Source organism: Thalassophryne amazonica, unplaced genomic scaffold (genome assembly GCF_902500255.1).
Source record: "Thalassophryne amazonica unplaced genomic scaffold, fThaAma1.1, whole genome shotgun sequence".
Taxonomy (NCBI): domain Eukaryota; kingdom Metazoa; phylum Chordata; class Actinopteri; order Batrachoidiformes; family Batrachoididae; genus Thalassophryne; species Thalassophryne amazonica.
This window is the reverse complement of record NW_022986331.1, coordinates 24,097-45,052: the sequence shown is the minus strand read 5'-3', so window position 1 is coordinate 45,052 and position 20,956 is coordinate 24,097. Positions and strand designations below refer to the sequence as shown.

The 20,956-nt window shown below is 43.5% G+C and overlaps 1 protein-coding gene across 1 annotated transcript; it reads right to left on the bottom strand.

Moving 5' to 3' along the window:
* Positions 1-2,464: 2,464 nt before the first annotated feature.
* Positions 2,465-20,843, bottom strand: serinc1 (serine incorporator 1). The gene is made up of 10 exons (XM_034165597.1): positions 20,687-20,843; positions 14,633-14,794; positions 14,155-14,348; positions 10,499-10,578; positions 9,462-9,599; positions 9,205-9,374; positions 9,028-9,118; positions 4,948-5,089; positions 4,636-4,860; positions 2,465-2,973 (listed from the first exon to the last, which is right to left on the bottom strand). The coding sequence occupies exons 1-10, from the start codon at positions 20,723-20,725 to the stop codon at positions 2,835-2,837; spliced, it is 1,380 nt and encodes a 459-aa protein (XP_034021488.1). The 5' UTR covers positions 20,726-20,843; the 3' UTR covers positions 2,465-2,834.
* Positions 20,844-20,956: the final 113 nt, after the last annotated feature.

Genomic DNA, 20,956 nt, shown 5'->3' with positions numbered 1-20,956 from the left:
ACCTTACCAACCCCAAGAGCAAGCACACAGGAGACAGTGGTAAGGAAAAACTCCCTAAAAAAGTAGAAAAGGGGGTGTTCACAATAATAGTAGCATCTGCTGTTGACGCTACAAAGTCAAAACTGTTATGTTCAAACTGCTTTTTTATCAATCCTGTGAATCACTAAACTAGTATTTAGTTGTATAACCACAGTTTTCATGATTTCTTCATATCTGCGAGCAGTGGTGGGCACACTTCCAATAATCCGATAACAGATAATTATCGAAGATAATGTTTTCATTATCGGATTATCTTTTTTTCAATGTTAAATTATTTAATAATTTGTTAATGTTTTCAAAACAGCTGCAAATAAATAATTTTGTATTAACAATGGCACCAAACATGACAAGAAATGAATTTAAAATAAATACCATCAGAATTAAAAAATTGATTTCTGCAACCACGGCAGACTGATCATTGCACTGAACTTTGTAAACACAGAACAAAGTAGTCTTGTAAAACCGCTGTGCGTCACTTCGCTCGTAATACGAAGCAAATCTCTTCAGCATCTCACACCGTCATTAAGGTCCTTCAGACTTTTTTTTTAGCAAATCCTTTAGTGTGGTTAAAACTTTTCAGCTTCTGGGGGGAGCTCCAGACCCCCCGCCTTTTTAAACATTGACAGACGTCAAAAATCTGATTGCTTTTGTTCAAAGACATGATTATTTTTGAATTTTAATGGATTGGTTTCTCGAGTCGTGAGGCTCACTCTGGAAACATCACGTTCTTCTGAGAACATTCGTGCTCCTTGTTGACTTTTTTTTAACTGTTGCTATTTTAGTTTCGTATTATTGTAATCTGTAAATACATTTATAGTGAAATAAATGAAGGTTCAGAGGGTCAACCATATTTCTTCATGCTGTATCTGGAGGAAATCTACAGTTTTGTGCCGATATGTAGGGTTCGGTTTCTGGATGTGCTGATGCAGGCAGAGGCGGTCATCGCGGGGGGGGGGGGGGGGCACGACCGTGCGGAAAAAAACGGTCAAAAAAAAAAAAACGGGGTGGGGGGGTTGTCCTGACGGGGGGGGGGGGGGGGGGGGGGGGGTTCGTGGTTACGTTACGGCAGAGTGGCGCCCCCACCTTCCCGTCCCATGGTGGCTTTCCTCTCTCTCATTTCCGCAGCTTCACAGTGCTTTAAACAGTAGCAAAGCAAAGACTGCAGCGAAACGAGACGAGTCATTGGATAAATGCTGGGCTTTGTCCCGCCCATCGGACGCTCAGCGTGTCTGGGGGACTATGGGGCAGTGGGCGGGCCTCGGCTGGCCCGGACGCTCATCTTCTGCATGATGATTGGATGATCTGTCTGAGGCTAAATCCCTTTTTGATTGACAGTGAAATGAGCAAATCAGCGATCTTTTGGTGTAAACATCCGTGGGAGCATTTTTTAATTTTCATTCTGTTCTGAGTTGAACTGGAGACTTTCCTAATCCTCTTAGTGGCATTTTCTTTGTTAAAAACAACTAGCGACAAATCGAGCTTCTATTTCTGGTGGGGTTTTTTTTTTTGTAGCTGCTTGTGTTTGGAGACTGACTTCTATCTCAGTTTCTGTTCCTACCGAGCAGCGGGTGCTGCTGAGCTCCTCCACCGTCACAAAGCACTCACAGGCGGACAAACTTCACACGAACCTCGCGCCAGTCCCAGCTAGCGAGCTAGCTAGCTAGGTAGCAAGCTGCACATAATGACAGACCGGATGTGGACTGGATTTTGGCGAAGCCATTTGATAGTCTTCCTTATGAAGAAGCCGTGGCTGCTGTCATGGCTTCAGCTCTCAATGGTTTGCAGGCCAAAGTTAAAGCAACAGCCCCCAGGTCAATGTTTGTGCATTGCTCTGCACACAGACTGAATCTGGTTCTGTCTCAGGGGGCTAAATGCAGAATATTTTTTGCATCACTCTCTGGGTTTGCCACATTTTTCTCAAAATCCACAAAGAGGATGTCTTTTCTTGAGTCTTCAGGCTGCTCAAGGTTGCCCAGAAATGCTCCTACTGGATGGAATTTCACATCACAGATAGTGAGCACTGTGAAAAACAATTATGATGCCTCCTGCAAACTTTTGAGGTGATCACTGCAGATAAGTCCATGGATGATGACACATTAGACTGTGCCAGTTTCTTTGTGTTTGTTATTGCAGTAGACATTAAAACCGGAAATGTGTTCTTGAAAATAGCTGTTGTGAGTTAATTTGTGGGATTGTGGGTGTTCTGGACGAAGTTAGTGTTTTCATGGGTGGTGGAGCAGAGATGGTGGCCACGTTAGTGTGCGCGCGGGGGTTTCACACAGGGAGTAAATCACTCTAGGACCGCCACTGGAGGCAGGACATGCAGGGGGTCAGTGCAACAGAGGGTGAGCTGGAACCAGACCAGTAACTGTAGCGCCCCCTAATGGCTCAGCTACTCAAAATGAATTAAAAAATCACACTTGAGTCCATTAATTCCACTTTATTTTTTGAAACACTGAAATGTCAGCAATAAAAGAACACAGCTACAATCACAGAAATCTGCACAGGATGTTAAACTACTCAATAACTTACCTTTATTTAAAAGATTAAAAGTTTTTCTTCATTGGAAAAAAAAAAGGCACCAAACTGTTGCCAAACATGTTAAACTTACTCACGCATCTGTAACAGTAAATACTTAATCTGACCTGCCAGAGTAAAAGCATGCAACACTGCCTCACGAAACCATGGGATAATTACATGTCACCATGACAACAGAGCCAGCAGGCGGCAGCCTACGTGGACAGGTTTTGTTTTGTTTTTTTAACAGCAGTTACACAAAAAAAAGTCAGCGGCTTTCAGTCAAAATCTCTGTTGACCAAGATGAGCGGCGCCACCAGTGTCCACACATAGAGGGCGATGCAGATCCAGCTGGAGCACATCTTCACCCACACCGAGGGCCACTTACTGGTAATTACCTTGTAGTCAGAGTCCGGGCTGCAGAAAAACATCAGCTCCCACTTAGCCTTGTGATTGGTTCAAACTATATCACATGACATGTCACACTTCATTGAATGTTCCAGTTAGCGACACAACATCAAAGTATTCATGACCGTAAGTCTGTCCATGCACATGCAGTAATAATTAGTGATGGTTGACATGTTTTATTGCTAATTATTCCTCTCGCTCTGCAAGTCAACAGGTGCATTTGCAGAAAACGTCTTACTCAGCTTTTCTCACTGTTTCTCTGCGTGTGATGTACATTTTAGCAAACACAGAAACATCCTGATGGCCGACAGACGGAGTGAAACGAACGCTGCTTTGAGACCGGTCACAGAAGTGCACAGAGTGATCCCGGTGTATCATCGGATGGTCACTAACAGCTTACAACTAAGTTATGATTTCGGTGCGACATGTCCGTTATAGACAACGTGTCAGCAGACAAATCACGGTTTTCATTCATTCAGATTCTTTTGTGTTTGACAACTTGTGAAGAACACGCTGAGATACTTAAATTCCTCTACTTGGTGCAGTAATTCTCCCCATGACCCATAGTGGACAGTCCATACTTTTCCCACAGAAGTCCAGAGTCTCAGATTTGGAGTTGCTGATTCTCATCCCGGTCGCTTAACAGTCTGCCTCAAACCTGCCCAGTGACACTGCCTGATGAAGCCAACAGAACCAAATCATCCACAAAAAGTAGAGATGCAACTCTGACATTACCAAACTGGACACCTTCCAGTCCCTGACAGCAGCTAGAAATTCTGGCCATCATCAAGGGGCAGCTCTGGTCACCAGGAACAGGTCTGATGTAATGCTGAGAACACAGATCCTGCATGGTCATATAGAGACCAGATCACACATCACAGCCGTGCCAGTACACCATACTCCCACACTGCCCCCAGGGCACCTGGAGGGACCTGGTCACACACCTTTTCCAAGTCCACAAAACACATGTAGACTGGTTGGTCATATTGTCAAGACCTAATATCCTTGCAAGGGTAAGAACTGGTTGACTATTCCATGACTAAGACAGAACAGCACTGTTACTCCTAAAACTGAGGTTCAACTAACGTCCTGGCACAGGCTTTCCCAAGGAGGCTGAGAAGTGTGACTCCCCTATCAATGGAACACACTCTCCATCACCCCAATTTGCCAATCCAGAGGTACTGTCCCCGACTTCCATACAACATTATATAAACATGACAGCTTATATAACATCCAGAAACTTCGGCATCTCAGGACACATCTCGTCTGCCCCAACGACTTTATCGACTACCTCAGTAACTTTTGCTAAGGAGACAGCACCAGATCTGCTAAAGTCTTCCATGGCTGCCTGTTCAAAAGAGGGCACTGTACTGCTAATACTCACTGCACTACTGCTGTGTACTACTGCTATTACTCACTGTACTACTGCTGTTGCCCTTACTTCACGCCCGTTCGTCGCACGGCCCCAGTTACTGCGCGACAGGACAACACACCCATCTAAGGTGTGGCTGCAGCGTGGATTCTTAAAGTGGTGGGCGTGGCCACCAGTACACAGTTCTCGACTTGGCGTTTGTCTCATTTGAAGACTTTGGTCAAAGAGTTTTGTACTTTCATTTTATGGACCACAGAAGAAGACACGAGGTGTCGTGTGTGGTGCTAAACCACGCCCACCTGTACCAGTTGGTGAGTGTCATCATGATGTAGAGGGATGCCAGGAACAGCATGAAGTGGAAGAAGGAGTAGGAGTATGTAACACCGTCCTTCTCGTTGTCCACAGCGCGGTTCAAGCTGCCGGACTCATCCAGGCTGTCGGTTTGAGGCCCGTCCTCGATCAGCGCCGACTCATCACTTGTTAGAGTCAGCTTGTTGACTTGAGCGTTGGATGAGTTTCGGATACTGATCACAGCGGGAGGAGAAGAAACATTTCCTCAAATGTCCCAAAGAGATTTTTACAGGAAAACAAAACTGTGGAAACATTCTCACCTGGAGTACAGAACACACATGAGGAACAGGATCAGTCCCACAATGCCCTGGGCATCCCACCACTGAACCACGTGGTCCTGAGCAGCAGACCGGGTGCTGTTCAGTCCAATGATCCCAAGAAGACTGGGGTTACACTCCCTCTCTGTGAAGAACAATCACAGCTCAGCTTGATCTCATGAGATGATAAGGAAGCAGTAATAAAATACTATGACTGCAAACAGTGGGGCAACCAGACAATTAGAACATTTATTTAATTAATTACAAGTGTTGGATTTGAAGGTATTATGATTTAGATCACAAATTAGCCATGAAACATAATAGTCAACACACATTTTAATGTTAGTTCCTCCAAAAATAAACCGTGTTACCTTTGAACTTTCCAAAGTGTATTTTATATATTTTTTTTAATCTTCTTGGTTAAGGTGGTGTCAATATGTGATGGAGCAATTTTCACTTTGCATTTCAGGATTGTTTAAGTCATTTCAAATGGCAACTTTCTGGCTTTAAGAAACACTATAAGAAATCAGGAAAAAAATTGTGGCAGTCAGTAACAGTTACTTTTTTAGACCAAGCAGAGGAAAAAATATGGACTCACTCAATTCTGAGGAAAAAATGATGGAATCATGAAACACAAAAGAACGCTCCAACACATCACTAGTATTTTGTTGCACCACCTCAGGCTTTTCTATCAGCTTGCAGTCTGAGGCATGGACTTAATGAGTGACAAACAGTACTCTTCATCAATCTGGCTCCAACTTTCTCTGATTGCTGTTGCCAGATCAGCTTTGCAGGTTGGAGCCTTGTCATGGACCATTTTCCTTCAACTTCCACCAAAGATTTTCAATTGGATTAAGATCCGGACTATTTGCAGGCCATGACATTGACCCTATGTGTCTTTTTGCAAGGAATGTTTTCACAGTTTTTGCTCTATGGCAAGATGCATTATCATCTTGAAAAATGATTTCATCATCCCCAAACATCCTTTCAATTGATGGGATAAGAAAAGTGTCCAAAATATCAACGTAAACTTGTGCATTTATTGATGATGTAATGACAGCCATCTCCCCAGTGCCTTTACCTGACATGCAGCCCCATATCATCAATGACTGGAAATTTACATGTTCTCTTCAGGCAGTCATCTTTATAAATCTCATTGGAACAGCACCAAACAAAAGTTCCAGCATCATCACCTTGCCCAATGCAGATTCAAGATTCATCACTGAATATGACTTTCATCCAGTCATCCACAGTCCACGATTGCTTTTCCTTAGCCCATTGTAACCTTGTTTTTTTTTTCTGTTTTGGTGTTAATGATGGCTTTCGTTTAGCTTTTCTGTATGTAAATCCCATTTCCTTTAGGCGGTTTCTTACAGTTCGGTCACAGACGTTGACTCCAGTTTCCTCCCATTCACTCCTCATTTGTTTTGTTGTGCATTTTCGATTTTTGAGACATATTGCTTTAAGTTTTCTGTCTTGACGCTTTGATGTCTTCCTTGGTCTACCAGTATGTTTGCCTTTAACAACCTTCCCATGTTGTTTGTATTTGGTCCAGAGTTTAGACACAGCTGACTGTGAACAACCAACATCTTTTGCAACAATGCGTGATGATTTACCCTCTTTTAAGAGTTTGATAATCCTCTCCTTTGTTCAATTGACATCTCTCGTGTTGGAGCCATGATTCATGTCAGTCCACTTGGTGCAACAGCTCTCCAAGGTGTGATCACTCCTTTTCAGATGCAGACTAAAGAGCAGATCTGATTTGATGCAGGTGTTGGTTTTGGGGATGAAAATTTACAGGGTGATTCTATAATTTTTTCCTCAGAATTAAGTGAGTCCATATTTTTTTTTTCCTCTGCTTGGTCTAAAAAAGTAACCGTTACTGACTGCCACAATTTTTTTTTCCTGATTTCTTTTGAAATGACTTTAGTTTTGTGTCATGTCTGTGATCTGCTTTTTTTCTATGAAATTAAACAACTGAATGAACATCCTCCGAGGCCGGAGATTCCATAATTTTTGCCAGGGGTTGTATTGTAAGGCAATGGTGTGGTGGAAATTACACTCAACAAAAATATAAACGCAACACTTTTGGTCTTGCTTCCATTTTGTATGAGATGAACTCAAAGAGCTAAAACTTTTTCCACATACACAATATCACCATTTCCCTCAAATATTGTTCACAAACCAGTCTAAATCTGTGATAGTGAGCACTTCTCCTTTGCTGAGATAATCCATCCCACCTCACAGGTGTGCCATACCAAGATGCTGATTAGACACCATGATTAGTGCACAGGTGTGCCTTAGACTGTCCACAATAAAAGGCCACTCTGAAAGGTGCAGTTTTATCACACAGCACAATGCCACAGATGTCGCAAGATTTGAGGGAGTGTGCAATTGGCATGCTGACAGCAGGAATGTCAACCAGAGCTGTTGCTCGTGTATTGAATGTTCATTTCTCTACCATAAGCCGTCTCCAAAGGCGTTTCAGAGAATTTGTCAGTACATCCAACCAGCCTCACAACCGCAGACCACGTGTAACCACACCAGCCCAGGACCTCCACATCCAGCATGTTCACCTCCAAGATCGTCTGAGACCAGCTACTCGGACAGCTGCTGAAACAATCGGTTTGCATAACCAAAGAATTTCTGCACAAACTGTCAGAAACCGTCTCAGGGAAGCTCATCTGCATGCTCGTCGTCCTCATCGGGGTCTCGACCTGACTCCAGTTCGTCATCGTAACTGACTTGAGTGGGCAAATGCTCACATTCGCTGGCGTTTGGCACGTTGGAGAGGTGTTCTCTTCACGGATGAATCTCGGTTCACACTGTTCAGGGCAGATGGCAGCGTGTGTGGCGTCGTGTGGGTGAGCGGTTTTCTGATGTCAATGTTGTGGATCGAGTGGCCCATGGTGGCGGTGGGGTTATGGTATGGGCAGGCATCTCTTATGGATGAAGAACACAGGTGCATTTAATTGATGGCATTTTAAATACACAGAGATACCGTGACGAGATCCTGAGGCCCATTGTTGTGCCATACATCCAAGAACATCACCTCATGTTGCAGCAGGATAATGCACGGCCCCATGTTGCAAGGATCTGTACACAATTCTTGGAAGCTGAAAATGTCCCAGTTCTTGCATGGCCGGCATACTCACCAGACATGTCACCCATTGAGCATGTTTGGGATGCTCTGGACCGGCGTATACGACAGCGTGTACCAGTTCCTGCCAATATCCAGCAACTTTGCACAGCCATTGAAGAGGAGTGGACCAACATTCCACAGGCCACAACTGACAACCTGATCAACTCTATGCGAAGGAGATGTGTTGCACTGCATGAGGCAAATGGTGGTCACACCAGATACTGACTGGTATCCCCCCCAATAAAACAAAACTGCACCTTTCAGAGTGGCCTTTTATTGTGATGGATTATCTCAGCAAAGGAGAAGTGCTCACTATCACAGGTTTATATGTATATGTGGAAAAGGTTTTAGATCTTTGAGTTCATCTCATACAAAATGGGAGCAAAACCAAAAGTGTTGCGTTTATATTTTTGTTGAGTGTATATTACAAGGCCAATAGTGCCCGTAGTTAAAACAATCACCCATATACACACACACACGGAGGTCATCCTGGGTCAGTCTAATAATTTGAGGTCACGATAAAGCATTTGTTACAAAGGTCACAGATGAGCTGTGTCAGGCTGAAATGATGCTTAAAGCAAACATCGAACACCTGAAAAAGCAAAATTTGACCACTTTTAGAAATTGTTATTGAAATGTTAAAACATGAAGGAACAAACTTCTTATTTCACAGTTAGCGATCATCAAATGAGTTAATTATCATTAAATGAAATTAAACCTTCAAAGAACAGAAACACGTCTGAAATATTTCCACGAAGACCAAGTTCTACCTGATAAGAAAAGTCCTAGAGACATTTCAGCGACGATTGCAGCTGACATCACCGCCTACTTCCACGTTAACAGATATTTTGGATCTGACCTTCTGAAGAAGTAGCTTGGCGGGCTAACATCTCCACGGGGTGTCAGAGGTCTCAGAATGATGACATCATCAGCTATCTTACCGGGCTCGTTGGTCATGGCGGACCAGGTCAGGTACATGGTGTACAGGGTGACGAGAGACGACTGCAGCAGGCCGGACCGAGGCTGAGACTCCTGCGCACACAACACATCACAACGGTTTCAGGTCTTCACACAGACCCACACAGTGGAAGAGGCGTGTCGATTGTCAGACTACAAACCTGGATCTGAGGCAGCACCGACATGATGGAGGCGGCGACGCACAGCAGCATGTTGATGCTAATAAAAACCTTGTTCTCAGTGCAGCCGTCAGAGTGGGTGTAGTAAACGTAGAACAGGACCAGGGACACCAGAGACAGCATGTAGTTCACCGTGGTAACCGACAGCAAAGCTGTGGACACACACACACACACGTATAAGGTCACACTGCAGAGATGTGAGATCCCGCCTCCACCTCACTCTGATCACGTGAGCGTACCTGCATACCAGCATCGGGAGTTTCCCTCCTCCATCTTCTCCACCCACGATTCATTCCAGGAGTGGGCGAAGTCAATGAGTAAAACCAGCTGGATGAGGATGAAGCAGAAGGCACCAGCCATGCCCACATAGAACCACACTGGAAGAACAAACACAAACTCCCAGTGAAAACCACAAGTCACATGATGCACGTAAGGTTCTGTCTTTAACAGGCAGCAACACGTGCACAGCATCAGGACGCTGACAGATCAGATTCATCACAGACACCAGCAGCCGTCTGCATGAATCACGGCATGATGTGACTGTAGCTCCGCCCTGTCACGCCTCCTCAGACAGGTTCTCAGCAGAGCCCAGAGGAACAAGTGTGAACGTGATCTGACAGTCTGCAGTCACCTGTGCACATGTTCCCCGCCACTCACTTTGTAAGAGTAGAATGGGAGGCAGAGCCTTCAGCTTTCAGGCTCCTCTCCTGTGGAACCAGCTCCCAATTCAGATCAGGGAGACAGACACCCTCTCTACTTTTAAGATTAGGCTTAAAACTTTCCTTTTTGCTAAAGCTTATAGTTAGGGCTGGATCAGGTGACCCTGAACCATCCCTTAGTTATGCTGCTATAGACGTAGACTGCTGGGGGGTTCCCATGATGCACTGTTTCTTTCTCTTTTTGCTCTGTATGCACCACTCTGCATTTAATCATTAGTGATCGATCTCTGCTCCCCTCCACAGCATGTCTTTTCCTGGTTCTCTCCCTCAGCCCCAACCAGTCCCAGCAGAAGACTGCCCTTCCCTGAGCCTGGTTCTGCTGGAGGTTTCTTCCTGTTAAAAGGGAGTTTTTCCTTCCCACTGTCGCCAAGCGCTTGCTCACAGGGGGTCGTTTTGACCGTTAGGGTTTTTCTGTAATTACTGTATGGCTTTTGCCTTACAATATAAAGCGCCTTGGGGCAACTGTTGTTGTGATTTGGCGCTATATAAATAAAATTGATTGAATTGATTGATTGACTCACCCAGTGCATGCTGGGACACAGTGACAGAGTAATTACCAGTGGTGAAGGGACCTTCTGAAATGAAAAAGGATCCAACGGTGATGGCAGCAGCTGCAGCAAACTTAAAGAACCAAAACCTGCACAAAGAACACAGTGAAGAGTGAAACAGTTTGAATGACTCGTGCAGGAGAACACGTCTGACTAGCATTGGGTATCGAGAAGCGGCTCTTTTCAGGTATTGTTAAGAAATGATTCGATCCCCCAACATAAATACCCTTTTTGCTTAATGATTCCCTTATCATTAAGCAGAGCAGCTGTTGTTTTTGAGGGTGTTTATCAGGGAAATGATCATTTATTTACATTGATTACAGACCCGCTGCAGGGTCTGTAATCAATCGCTTCTGCAGCAGCTCTGCTTGAAGCAAAATGGCAGGTCTGCTTCTTATCCCCTCTCAAAGCCATTTAAATGTCAATCATGAGTCACTTTTGTGCAGATTAAAGTACCTAACTGGGACTCTTGCCTTGTTGCAGGCAAGAAACAAGGATCGTCCTCCGTTCTGTTTGCACAGCTCCAAACGCTGCGCGGCTCTCTGCTGAGTTACGTTAGATTCTGCCTAGAATTAACATGAGCAAAGCGTCACGCAGCGGTGCAAAGCTTGCTCATGGTACAGGGCGTCCTAAACAGGAAATGCCAAATTTCAAATCCACAGTAAAACAGGAAATGTTCAAATGTCAAACACTTCCTGGATTGACAGACGAGATCCCATGGAATCTCACAGGAACTCAGTGGCAAGCTCACACTCAAACAGGAAGTGCCAAATTTTCAGTCACAATGAAACAGGAAATGTCAAATGTCAAACACTTCCTAGCATGGGTGGAGCTAGAGCGGAGGCCGGGGTTTCACTGGACTCCCCTGAAATCTGATTGGACACAGATGATTGACATGTCACAGCACCACAGAGCACCACCAAAGAGCTGCATTTTCAAATCAGTGAGTCACATTGACTGTGAGGTTCCTCCTGTCCAGTAGTTGGTGCTGTGTACCACAAAAAGTTCTAATCCACCTCAGCAGAAGAAGAAAAATGTTTGCTTCAGATTTGAACTGAACACGTTGTTTGAACTATGGACCTCTAATCACATCAAACTTATATTGCTGAGTAAACGACCGTATTTTATGCCAGAAATGAGTTCCTGGTTGTTAAAAGCAGCATTTCTCCTTTAATTCGGGGGTCTTATATACACATATTTAAGCTAACAGACAGCAGCTGGTTCATGCTCTGTTGGCTTATTAGTGCAGCAGATAACTGAAACAATCCTTCAAATGGTGACACAAACATCAAATTCAGCACAAATAAAACTGGAGCAAAATTAATGGAGCAACTTTAACTTTTCATCCCTGTACAAACTGAAACTGACCTTTGTCACCATTCTTGCTGCTTTTACCTCATAACTCCATAACATTCAGTCACAGATTGTCCAAACTGTACATTTTTGGAATCTTTATGAGCAGGCAAATAATGTGGTGTAGTTTTCTATATGATTGGAGCATCTTTTAATTTTGACCCCTGTGTAATTCTTCAGTTGACCCCTACCTGGCTGCCTATTGAAAATTCAAGTGGCCAATCAGTTTTTTTTAAAGAGTTCATGTCTGTGGATTATTTGTGCTGAATTTGATGTTTGTATCACCATTTGCAGGATTCCACTCTAAATATTCTCTTATCTGCTGCACTATATATGAGATGCTGCTCCTCACTGTTTCTCAGTTGCCCTCAAAAGTATTGGAACACTTGGTATTTCACACATTTTGTTTATTCCATTTCAAATACATTTTTTTTCTAAAACTGTCTTCCTTAACTCGAACTGAAAGCAAATCTCTACAACTTGATATAAATGAATTAAAAATCTAAAATCCATCTTCCTGATGAAGTGGTGTAGAGGAGGATTTTCTTCAAAAGAAGACCTGAAAGTTCAGCTACAATTTGACAGAAAGTACATTTGAGATGAAAGACGAGATTTGATGTTTTGTTGAAAGGAACTTTTGTATTTCTTCATAATTGATGTAAATAAAGTCCAAGACATATTCAGTGACTTGGAAATGTTCATGTTTCATCCCCTGACTTGTCTAAAGAAAACTGGCAATAAAACTGATTATTATTTACAGGTTTTATCAAATTTTAGAGATTTGCTTTCAGTTTGAGGAAGATAATTTTAGAAGTTTTTAGTGTTTATTTTTTATATATTCCTTGTATTTAAAATGACAAATTAAAATGTGTGAAATTCCAAGTGTTCCAATACTTTTGGAGGCCACAGTATCCTAACCTTATGATGAGTGTAAAATGAGTGTGATATTATGACTGTTTTGTTTAAGAAGGTTTAATTTTCACTGTTGCTGCACTTTGTGTCAAATCATAGTCATATGGTTTATCATATTGATATGAAAATCCAGTAAGGTATATCTTCTATTATACATTCCAGATCTAAGGTGGAACTCTACTAGTGTTTACTAAGGTACACATAAATATCTTTAAAAAAAAAGAGAGAGAAGAGCCACTTAGGTGCTCAAGTGTTCAACATTTCCTGTTTTACTTTGACTGAGAATTCAGCACTTGAGTGTGAGCTTGCCACTGAGTTCCCGTGAGATTCCATGGGATCTCATCTGTCAATCCAGGAAGAGTTTGACATTTGAACATTTCCGGTTTTACTGTGGATTTGAAATTGGGCACTTCCTGTTTAGGATGCCCTGTACCACGAGCGAGCTTTGCGCCGCTTCACTCGTATTATTGTTGATTTTGAGGATTTTCTTAAAAAGGAGACCCGAAAGTTCAGCTACAATTTACCAGAACGTGTATCTAAGATGAAAGCCTAGATTTGATGTTTTGCTGAAAGAATTAAATACTAAAAAATTTTTATAGACTTTTATAGCCTTTTTTTATAGACTTAAAGAGAAAAGACAGCACTCTCTCTCCCTGCCTGTCTCTCTCCCGTTCGTGCTCTTTCTCCTTCCGTCTCTCTCTCTCTAAGTGCTGTGCAAACTTCGAACTTTTGGTAAACACAAAGCCTTTCGACTGTAAAATAAATATAATAATTGACGCGGATTTAAATGGAGACTTTTTCCCTTTCAGTGAACAGAATCTCTGTCCACTAAAATCTGAAATTTGCCGCTACCCCCAGCTAGAACACTGTGGAAGAGAGCTCTCTCAAACAGCCCGGCTTCAGAAACCTCCCATTTTCTCCTTCCCTCCTCCCGCTCGGCAGTAAACAAGCAGAAAGCAAACAACAGCAGCTGAGAAGATTCACAGTGGCTCTTCTCCAGCATCGGAAAATGTCGGGGGCTGGATCTGTATTTTCCAATATGTGACTTATCACGTATGTGGCACAGGAAAGGGAAGTCTGGGATCCCCTGCTGGAGCTGTTGCCTCTGTGAACCAAACCCGGAAAAGTGGTTGAAGATGAGTGAGTGAGTGAATTATCGGAACCCGATACAGATCCGGGATTGGCTCCGTCCCATCCCTAGTTTTGAGGCCGAACTCAGAAAAGAATTAACTTCTTCACAGATGATCGTTTGCTCTTTCTTTAGGAGATACAAACAGAAGCCATGTGTACACGGAACTTAATGACCTGGACAATTCTGTCTTTACTTCTGTACCTGTATGATGAAACATGACAGAAATGTACAGTAATGCTGAGGAATAAGTTCATAACACATAACTCACCCGTTATGCAGCGCGGCGCGTGGGTCCTGGCTGCTTTTCACCTTGATCATGAGCAGAGAGAAGAGCAGGAAGAACATGGCCATGCCAAAGCAGACACGGTACACAGCTTTGTACCCGACCAGCACGTCACAGTTCACGTGACCCTCCACCACAGGAAGTGACGACCCCATTCCGCCTTCACAGAAACCAGGAATCTACAAGAGCAGACGGTGTGAAGGTTTAGTCTGTCCGAAGTCCACAAATCCTTATATGTATTAACACTTAAATCAGGAAATACTGAAAACATGCTGAATTTGATACGATGAGGAAGCTTTTAAGTCAGAACCAGAAGCGTTTACAGGTGTCACTGCACGCAGGATTTCTAAAAGTTGATCCTTCAATAAAGAACATTAACACAGAGCTGTTCTCTCTCCAGTCAGCAGGAAGTGAGAACGCTGAGAAGGTTAATGACTCTTGGAGGAGAGTGAAGTCAGTGTACCTTCTTCAGCTGCCCCTCCATGCCAGGCATCAACATAATGCAGGCGACGGCCACGCCCAACAACAGGAAGAAGGCGTAGATCAAACGAGTCACCGTGGAGTTATTTCCACTAGGACAGCAGCGACACAGTAGGCAGGGGGCGCTGCCGCACAGGCACGGAATCTGCACACAAATTACACAGAAAACTTCAACTGCAATAAAAATGTACAATATTGTGACAAACCAATATCCAGAAAATTTCAGGCTTCTTGGTAGAAAATGTCAAAGTATATGTAATGAGCCGAGTTTACATCCGCCTCTTTAAAAGGAACTTCAACATTTTCCAACTAAGGCTCTATTTTCAGGAGTTCATTTTTTCCACTCTGGACAAAAATGATTTGAATCAGAGCTTCTGCTTCCTGTCACCACTGAACAGATCAAAGTGATGGGAAATAGGGACAGAATCCCGACAGCGGTAAACGTGTGCATGTTTACCTCACTATATGTAAAGAAACTTCTTTAAAATGATCATCATCCCGGGTGCTGACTGCCATGAAGCTACGTTGGCTTCCAGTGACGGGCTTGTTAACAAGCCTTCATCAGAGACGTCTAATGTACGTTCAGTGGTGACAAGAAGCGCTTTGCCTGTTTGTAGCCTTCCCTGTACAATCACATTATCTAGCTGTTTAGCTCCTCATAGCATTTGCATTTTAAATCAATACTCCTCTTACGTATGCGAGCATGCACTGCTGTCACACATCCACCACCTCTGTTCCTGGATGGTAACCACCCAGACAGGCAACCAGCCAGTCCCCGTGCCAAAGTAACCCACAATCTGCTGCAGCCAGGTGAGACGCGGACGTCTCCTTATTTTTCTCCAGCCTTTGGGGTTCTAAACACTGAGACACCAGTGTGCTGGATCATGTCCAGAAAAACACACTACATGGACTAAATTTTGGTGTCTGACATTCCCTCATAGTGTCAGTGATCCTCCTCATCTGAGGATCATTAAGTAATTGTTCATTTGACACAACATCATTCCATTGGGACCCAAGGATCTAGGAATGTCACAAAAACTGGTACTTCCATACCAAATCAAAACCAGAATTTTAAAAAATGTGGCGATACTCCTTTTTTGTGAAGAATCATTGCTACCGGAGGTCTGAGTGCGGCATCTTTTCATACCGATTTCCTCAGAAGCCGCATTGATAAATCTGCAGTGCACCCTGTTGATCCGCACATCAGAACTCCGATCCCATAATACTATAATACTCGGCCCAAGAAAGGGATTTCTTTTTTTTTTTTTTTTTAGTCAGTTAAACTTGATCCAGTAAAAAAAGAGCCCTTGCTCTCACTTTGTGAGGTGGAGCGAGCAGTGTGTTTGCTGCTGGTGCGATCAGCACACTAACACTATTTATGTTAGTTGGTTTTATATTTTCTGCTGCAACAGCTTAATGCTAACTTCAACATTGAAAATGCCTTAGACATGCTAACACGTTAGCATTGGTCCCGTTTCTAAGTTATAAAATACATCTATGAACTGTTTCAGAAGACCATAACATGTCAGTTTAACATCTCTCTCTCTTAGGTGGTCTGCTCTTGGGCAGGTGCAGCATGCACAACCACACACCATCTCTCTCAATCCATCGCCATCTCCTTTATGATGTGATAGCCACACCCTTCTTGTATGTTGTCCAGCATTGCCAACCTTCCTTCCTCTCCCTCTCTTTCCATCTGCTCTCCCCTCCAGCACTGTTCTTAACATTCCTTCTGATCTCATGATGTGGCCAATCCATCGCGCTTTCCTCTTCCAGATTGTAACTTTTAGACTTCTGTTTTCTCCAACTCTCCTCAGTACTTCTTCATTTCTCACATGCTCTCTCCAGCTGATCTTTTCCATCCTCCTCCAAAACCACATCTCGCAGCTCTCTAGTCTCTTCATGTCCTCTTTCTTCAATGTCCAGGTTTCTGAGCCATAAAGGAGTACACTCCAAACTAAAGTCTTGATTAGTCTCTTCTTCAGGTTTTGGTTGGTCTTTCCAGTGAGTAGCACTTGATGTTTGTTGAACGCGTCTTTTGCCATAGCAATTCTTTTCCTCACTTCTTTTTCGCTACGTCCATCATCTGTGAGCAAGATATTTGAATTGTTGGACTTGTTCTAGTACCTGGCCATCGATGTTGATCTGCAACTGCTCATATTCACCTTTCCCAATCTTCATTACCTTCGTCTTGGTCTTGTTTATTCTCATTCCGTATTGCTCCACCACCTCATTTAGCTTTGTCATGATAGTCTGGAGTCCTTTTGCTGTGTTCGCTATCATTGCCTGATCGTTTGCAAATCTCACAGCTTGGATCAAGTGTCCTCCCATCTTCACTCCTTCTTCCAATCCTTCCATGGCCTCCTTCATCATTGTCTCTGCAAAGATGTTAAAAAGCAGCGGAGACAGTAGGCAGCCCTGTCGCACTCCTCTTCTGATGATACATGGTCCAGCCATCCCCTGGTCAGTTCGCACTGTTGCCGTCTGTCCCATGTAAAGGGCTTTGATCAATCTCCTCTCCCTCCAATCTGCTCCCAGGTCTTTCAAAACGGCCATCAGTTTCGTCCAGTCCACCCAATCGAATGCCTTCTCGTAGTCAACAAAACAAACAAACATCTCGATTGTGTTTGATGTTACGTTCTGATAATGTTCTCATGATGGCCACTGCCTGTCTTGTTCCCATCCCTTTCCGGAAGCCAAACTGGTCCCATCCAATGTAGTCCTTCGTTCTGGTTCTCAGTCTGTTGTTAATTACTCTCAACAGGATCTTTGATGCATGGGAGATGAGGCTAAGTGTTCGATGTTCTTCACATCTCTGTGCATTGGGTTTCTTCTGCAGCGGCACGATGATACTGCGCAGGAAGTCCTCAGGCCATGATCCAGTGTTATATATGGTTTTGCACAGAGTGATAAGGTGCTCCTCTCCTTTATCTTGCAGTGCCTTGAGCATCTCTGCTGGGATGCCATCTTCACCTTCTGCTTTGCTGGTCTTCAGTTCTTGTATGGCATGTAGTATCTCACTTTTCAAGATGTCCAGGCCAAGTTGGTCCCTCTCTACCTCTTCCTCTTCTTCCATCTCAATTTGCTCAGGCCTCTCTTCTTTGTTGTAGAGCTCCTCTATGTACTCCTTCTACCTCTCAATGATCTCCTCTGGTTCTGTCAATAGTACACCTTGCTTACTCATGATGGTCTTCGTTGACTGATTCTTGTTTTCCAAGTCAGTTTTTTCACCTTCTGGTACATTTTGTCAATCTGTCCAGCTCTTTCCAAGTCTTCTATCTCTTTACATTGTTCCTCCCAATACTTTTCTCTCTCTGCATCTGTACTTCTTCTCAGTTCATTGTTAAGCTTTCTGTACATCCTCTTTCCTTTCTCTGTGTTCAGTTTTTTCCACCGTCTCCTCTTGTCCATCTTTCGTATCATTTTCTGTCACCCATGGTTTCTTTGCTCCCAGTTTAACATAAAAAGGTAAATATTACTCATGGACATATGCTCTTTGGGGTTTTAGCGGGGAAAAATTAAGATAAAGCAAAATAAAACAATGAATCAATGAAGCAGTAGATCAAAGCACTGCTTCGATCTGCGAATCACTGCTTTGATTGGTTCAAGGTTCAAAGCAAAGCCGCGCTGCAGAAAACTTGATTGATTATAGACCCTGCAGCGGGGCTGTAATCAATGTAGAGAAATTATAATTTTCCTGACAAACACCCCCAAAACAAAGGCCACTCTGAAGGACCGATAAGGGAATCGTAAAGCAAAAAGGTTATTGATGTTGGTGGACTGAATCGTTTCTTAACGATACCTGAAAGGAACCGGTTCTCAATACCCTTCCCTAAAACTAACAAACCTAAAATATTTAAATTAAGATAAATAAATAAAAAATACAGCTGCAAGCAGCAATTAATGGTGTCCAAGCACTTTTTGCACCATCCAACCCAGAAAAAACACCTGGATTCTGGATCTTCCTCTGTCACTTTAAGACCTGGCTCCATACAGAAGGTTTTGTCAAATCCACTAATATTATTGCACCCCATCAGGTCAGTTCAAGTGTCAGTTTTTGCCTAGGTCCGTGGTGAACAAGAGCACAAAGTTTGGTTTCAATAGAGTAATTCTAGAATGCAGGATTTAGTGAAATGTCAAATTTGGCATGAAGTTGCAGGAAACCATCATGGATCCATTCAATAAATTTGTCTGGATTGATCTGAATAAGAGAAGAAGAAGAAAAAAAAACGTAGGTGTCACATTTTGTGAAGATAAATTGTCAGAGGAATTAGGAAGAAAATTTTCTGAAAATTCAGATCAGAACAGTGCAAAAAAAATTTCAAGGCTGAAATGGGTGTGGCCTATTGAAATGCAGAACCTTCTCAGATATCCAGATTAAAAAAAAAAAACTTTTATTTTCCCCTGCCTTCACTGCGCATGCGTCACGCTGGCACGTTAGCAGCCATTAACAGATTATTGCCTCACTTTAGAATGATTTAAGAGGTTCTACTTTGTCATCACATGGTTAATATTCACAAGATTTGCCGTTTCACAGTTGTGAATCTCACGCCATCTTGTGGCCCGTGACTCATGCGACAGGTCAGTTTCAGCAGAGTTCCAGTTCAGGGCACAATGTAAACAAACCTCTGAAGTATAGACAACATCGCGGCACGGCAGAAGTCCATCACAGGTGCTACACCTCCTCTAGATAACCCTGTCAACTTGAGAGAACGTGTCATCATCATAACCGTTTGTGAACTCGCTGGATCAATGCCATCCACATCCTCACTACCCATTGTTTACATGCGCTGTGCGACACCGGAACTCTGCTGGCGCTGCAGTGCATTCTAGGAAACGCAAGGGACCGCCAGTTGGATTATGGGAAAAGTACTGAATTCCCTTTGATCTGTAGAGATTCAGACTCAGATAGTCAGACTCAGATGTGCTGCTGTGGCGCTCTGATCACCCCCCCATCTTTTATTATGAAATAATACAGTCGCTGAGATAGATGATGAGTGGAGTGCAGCTTGAAGCAGAAACGCAGCGATAATCGGCAAATTGCTGCTGACGCTCCGAAATGATACATGTGCAGTGAAGGCAGGGGGGAGGGGGAGCGTTCAGTCGGAGACACTGGTGGTTACAGCACCCCCATCAGGTTGACTGAGGTCCTGTTTTTTGCAGAAGTCCAAATGTCTTCTGAAAAGAAGAATTAATTCATTTGCTATGGCAGATTTAGTGAAAGGAAAAAAGACATTAAAAATTCATTCACTTTTGTGTGGGTAGATTCAAACATTTGACCTGCCACATTTTGTGAGAACAGAACAAAAATTAAAGGAATATCTGACCCGCTTTACAGTTTTAAGTGTAAAGGCATATTTTTCGCCCCAGGCAAACAGCTGGAATATTTCTTTTATCATCGTAAAGACAACAAAGCTCCAACATGTTACTGCGACATGATCCTCTGTTCTCCGAGTTTATGCTGATCGTGAACGCAGCATGAACGTGAAGCATCACGGATGCACGATCAACTACAGACAACATGTAGTATAATCCACGTCAACAATAACAGACTTTAAAAAACGGTCCCTCGCTTCTCCTTTATTTCCACCGTCAGGTTCCACACACTTACACACAACGTCCTGTAGTGCCTTCCACAATAATGGTCTGTACCTCCGGTGTCATAATCATCCATCGCGATAACATTACATGCATCAGAAAGAAAACAGTCTGCTTATGTTTGGAGATCCAAAGAATTTGAGGACTCTGAGTCGATCCGGATCAGTCCGGGACACCGGACATGTTAGCTCGTGCTAATAAACAAACACAGCTAATGTAGGCTCGAAGGGATCCAGATCAAAGTCTCCATCCGCATTCTCAATCCTCATGTGAATAAATTAAATTCAACATTCAACGGGCAGCATTTAATTAAAATCCACTGAATATAAAGAGAGCGAGAATCGCTGCGTCACTACGGCCTGTTAGCTGCTACCGACTCACTCACACACACACACCACCGAATAAAACAGAAACCAAAGAAAAATAAAGAGCGTCTCACCCAGCTGGCCATGGAGCACAGACCGAGAACGGCTCCCATGATCACCGAGGCTGTTCGAACCCAAAATTAAGACCACAAAGCTGAAGAAAACGGATCAAGCTCCGCATAAACAATCAAACACCTTAAAGGTGCCCCCTACAGGCTGTCAGCAGCACCTCCCTGCTCCTCACTGCCCCCTACAGGCTGTCAGCAGCACCTCCCTGCTCCTCACTGCCCCCTACAGGCTGTCAGCAGCACCTCTCTGCTCCTCACTGCCCCCTACAGGCTGTC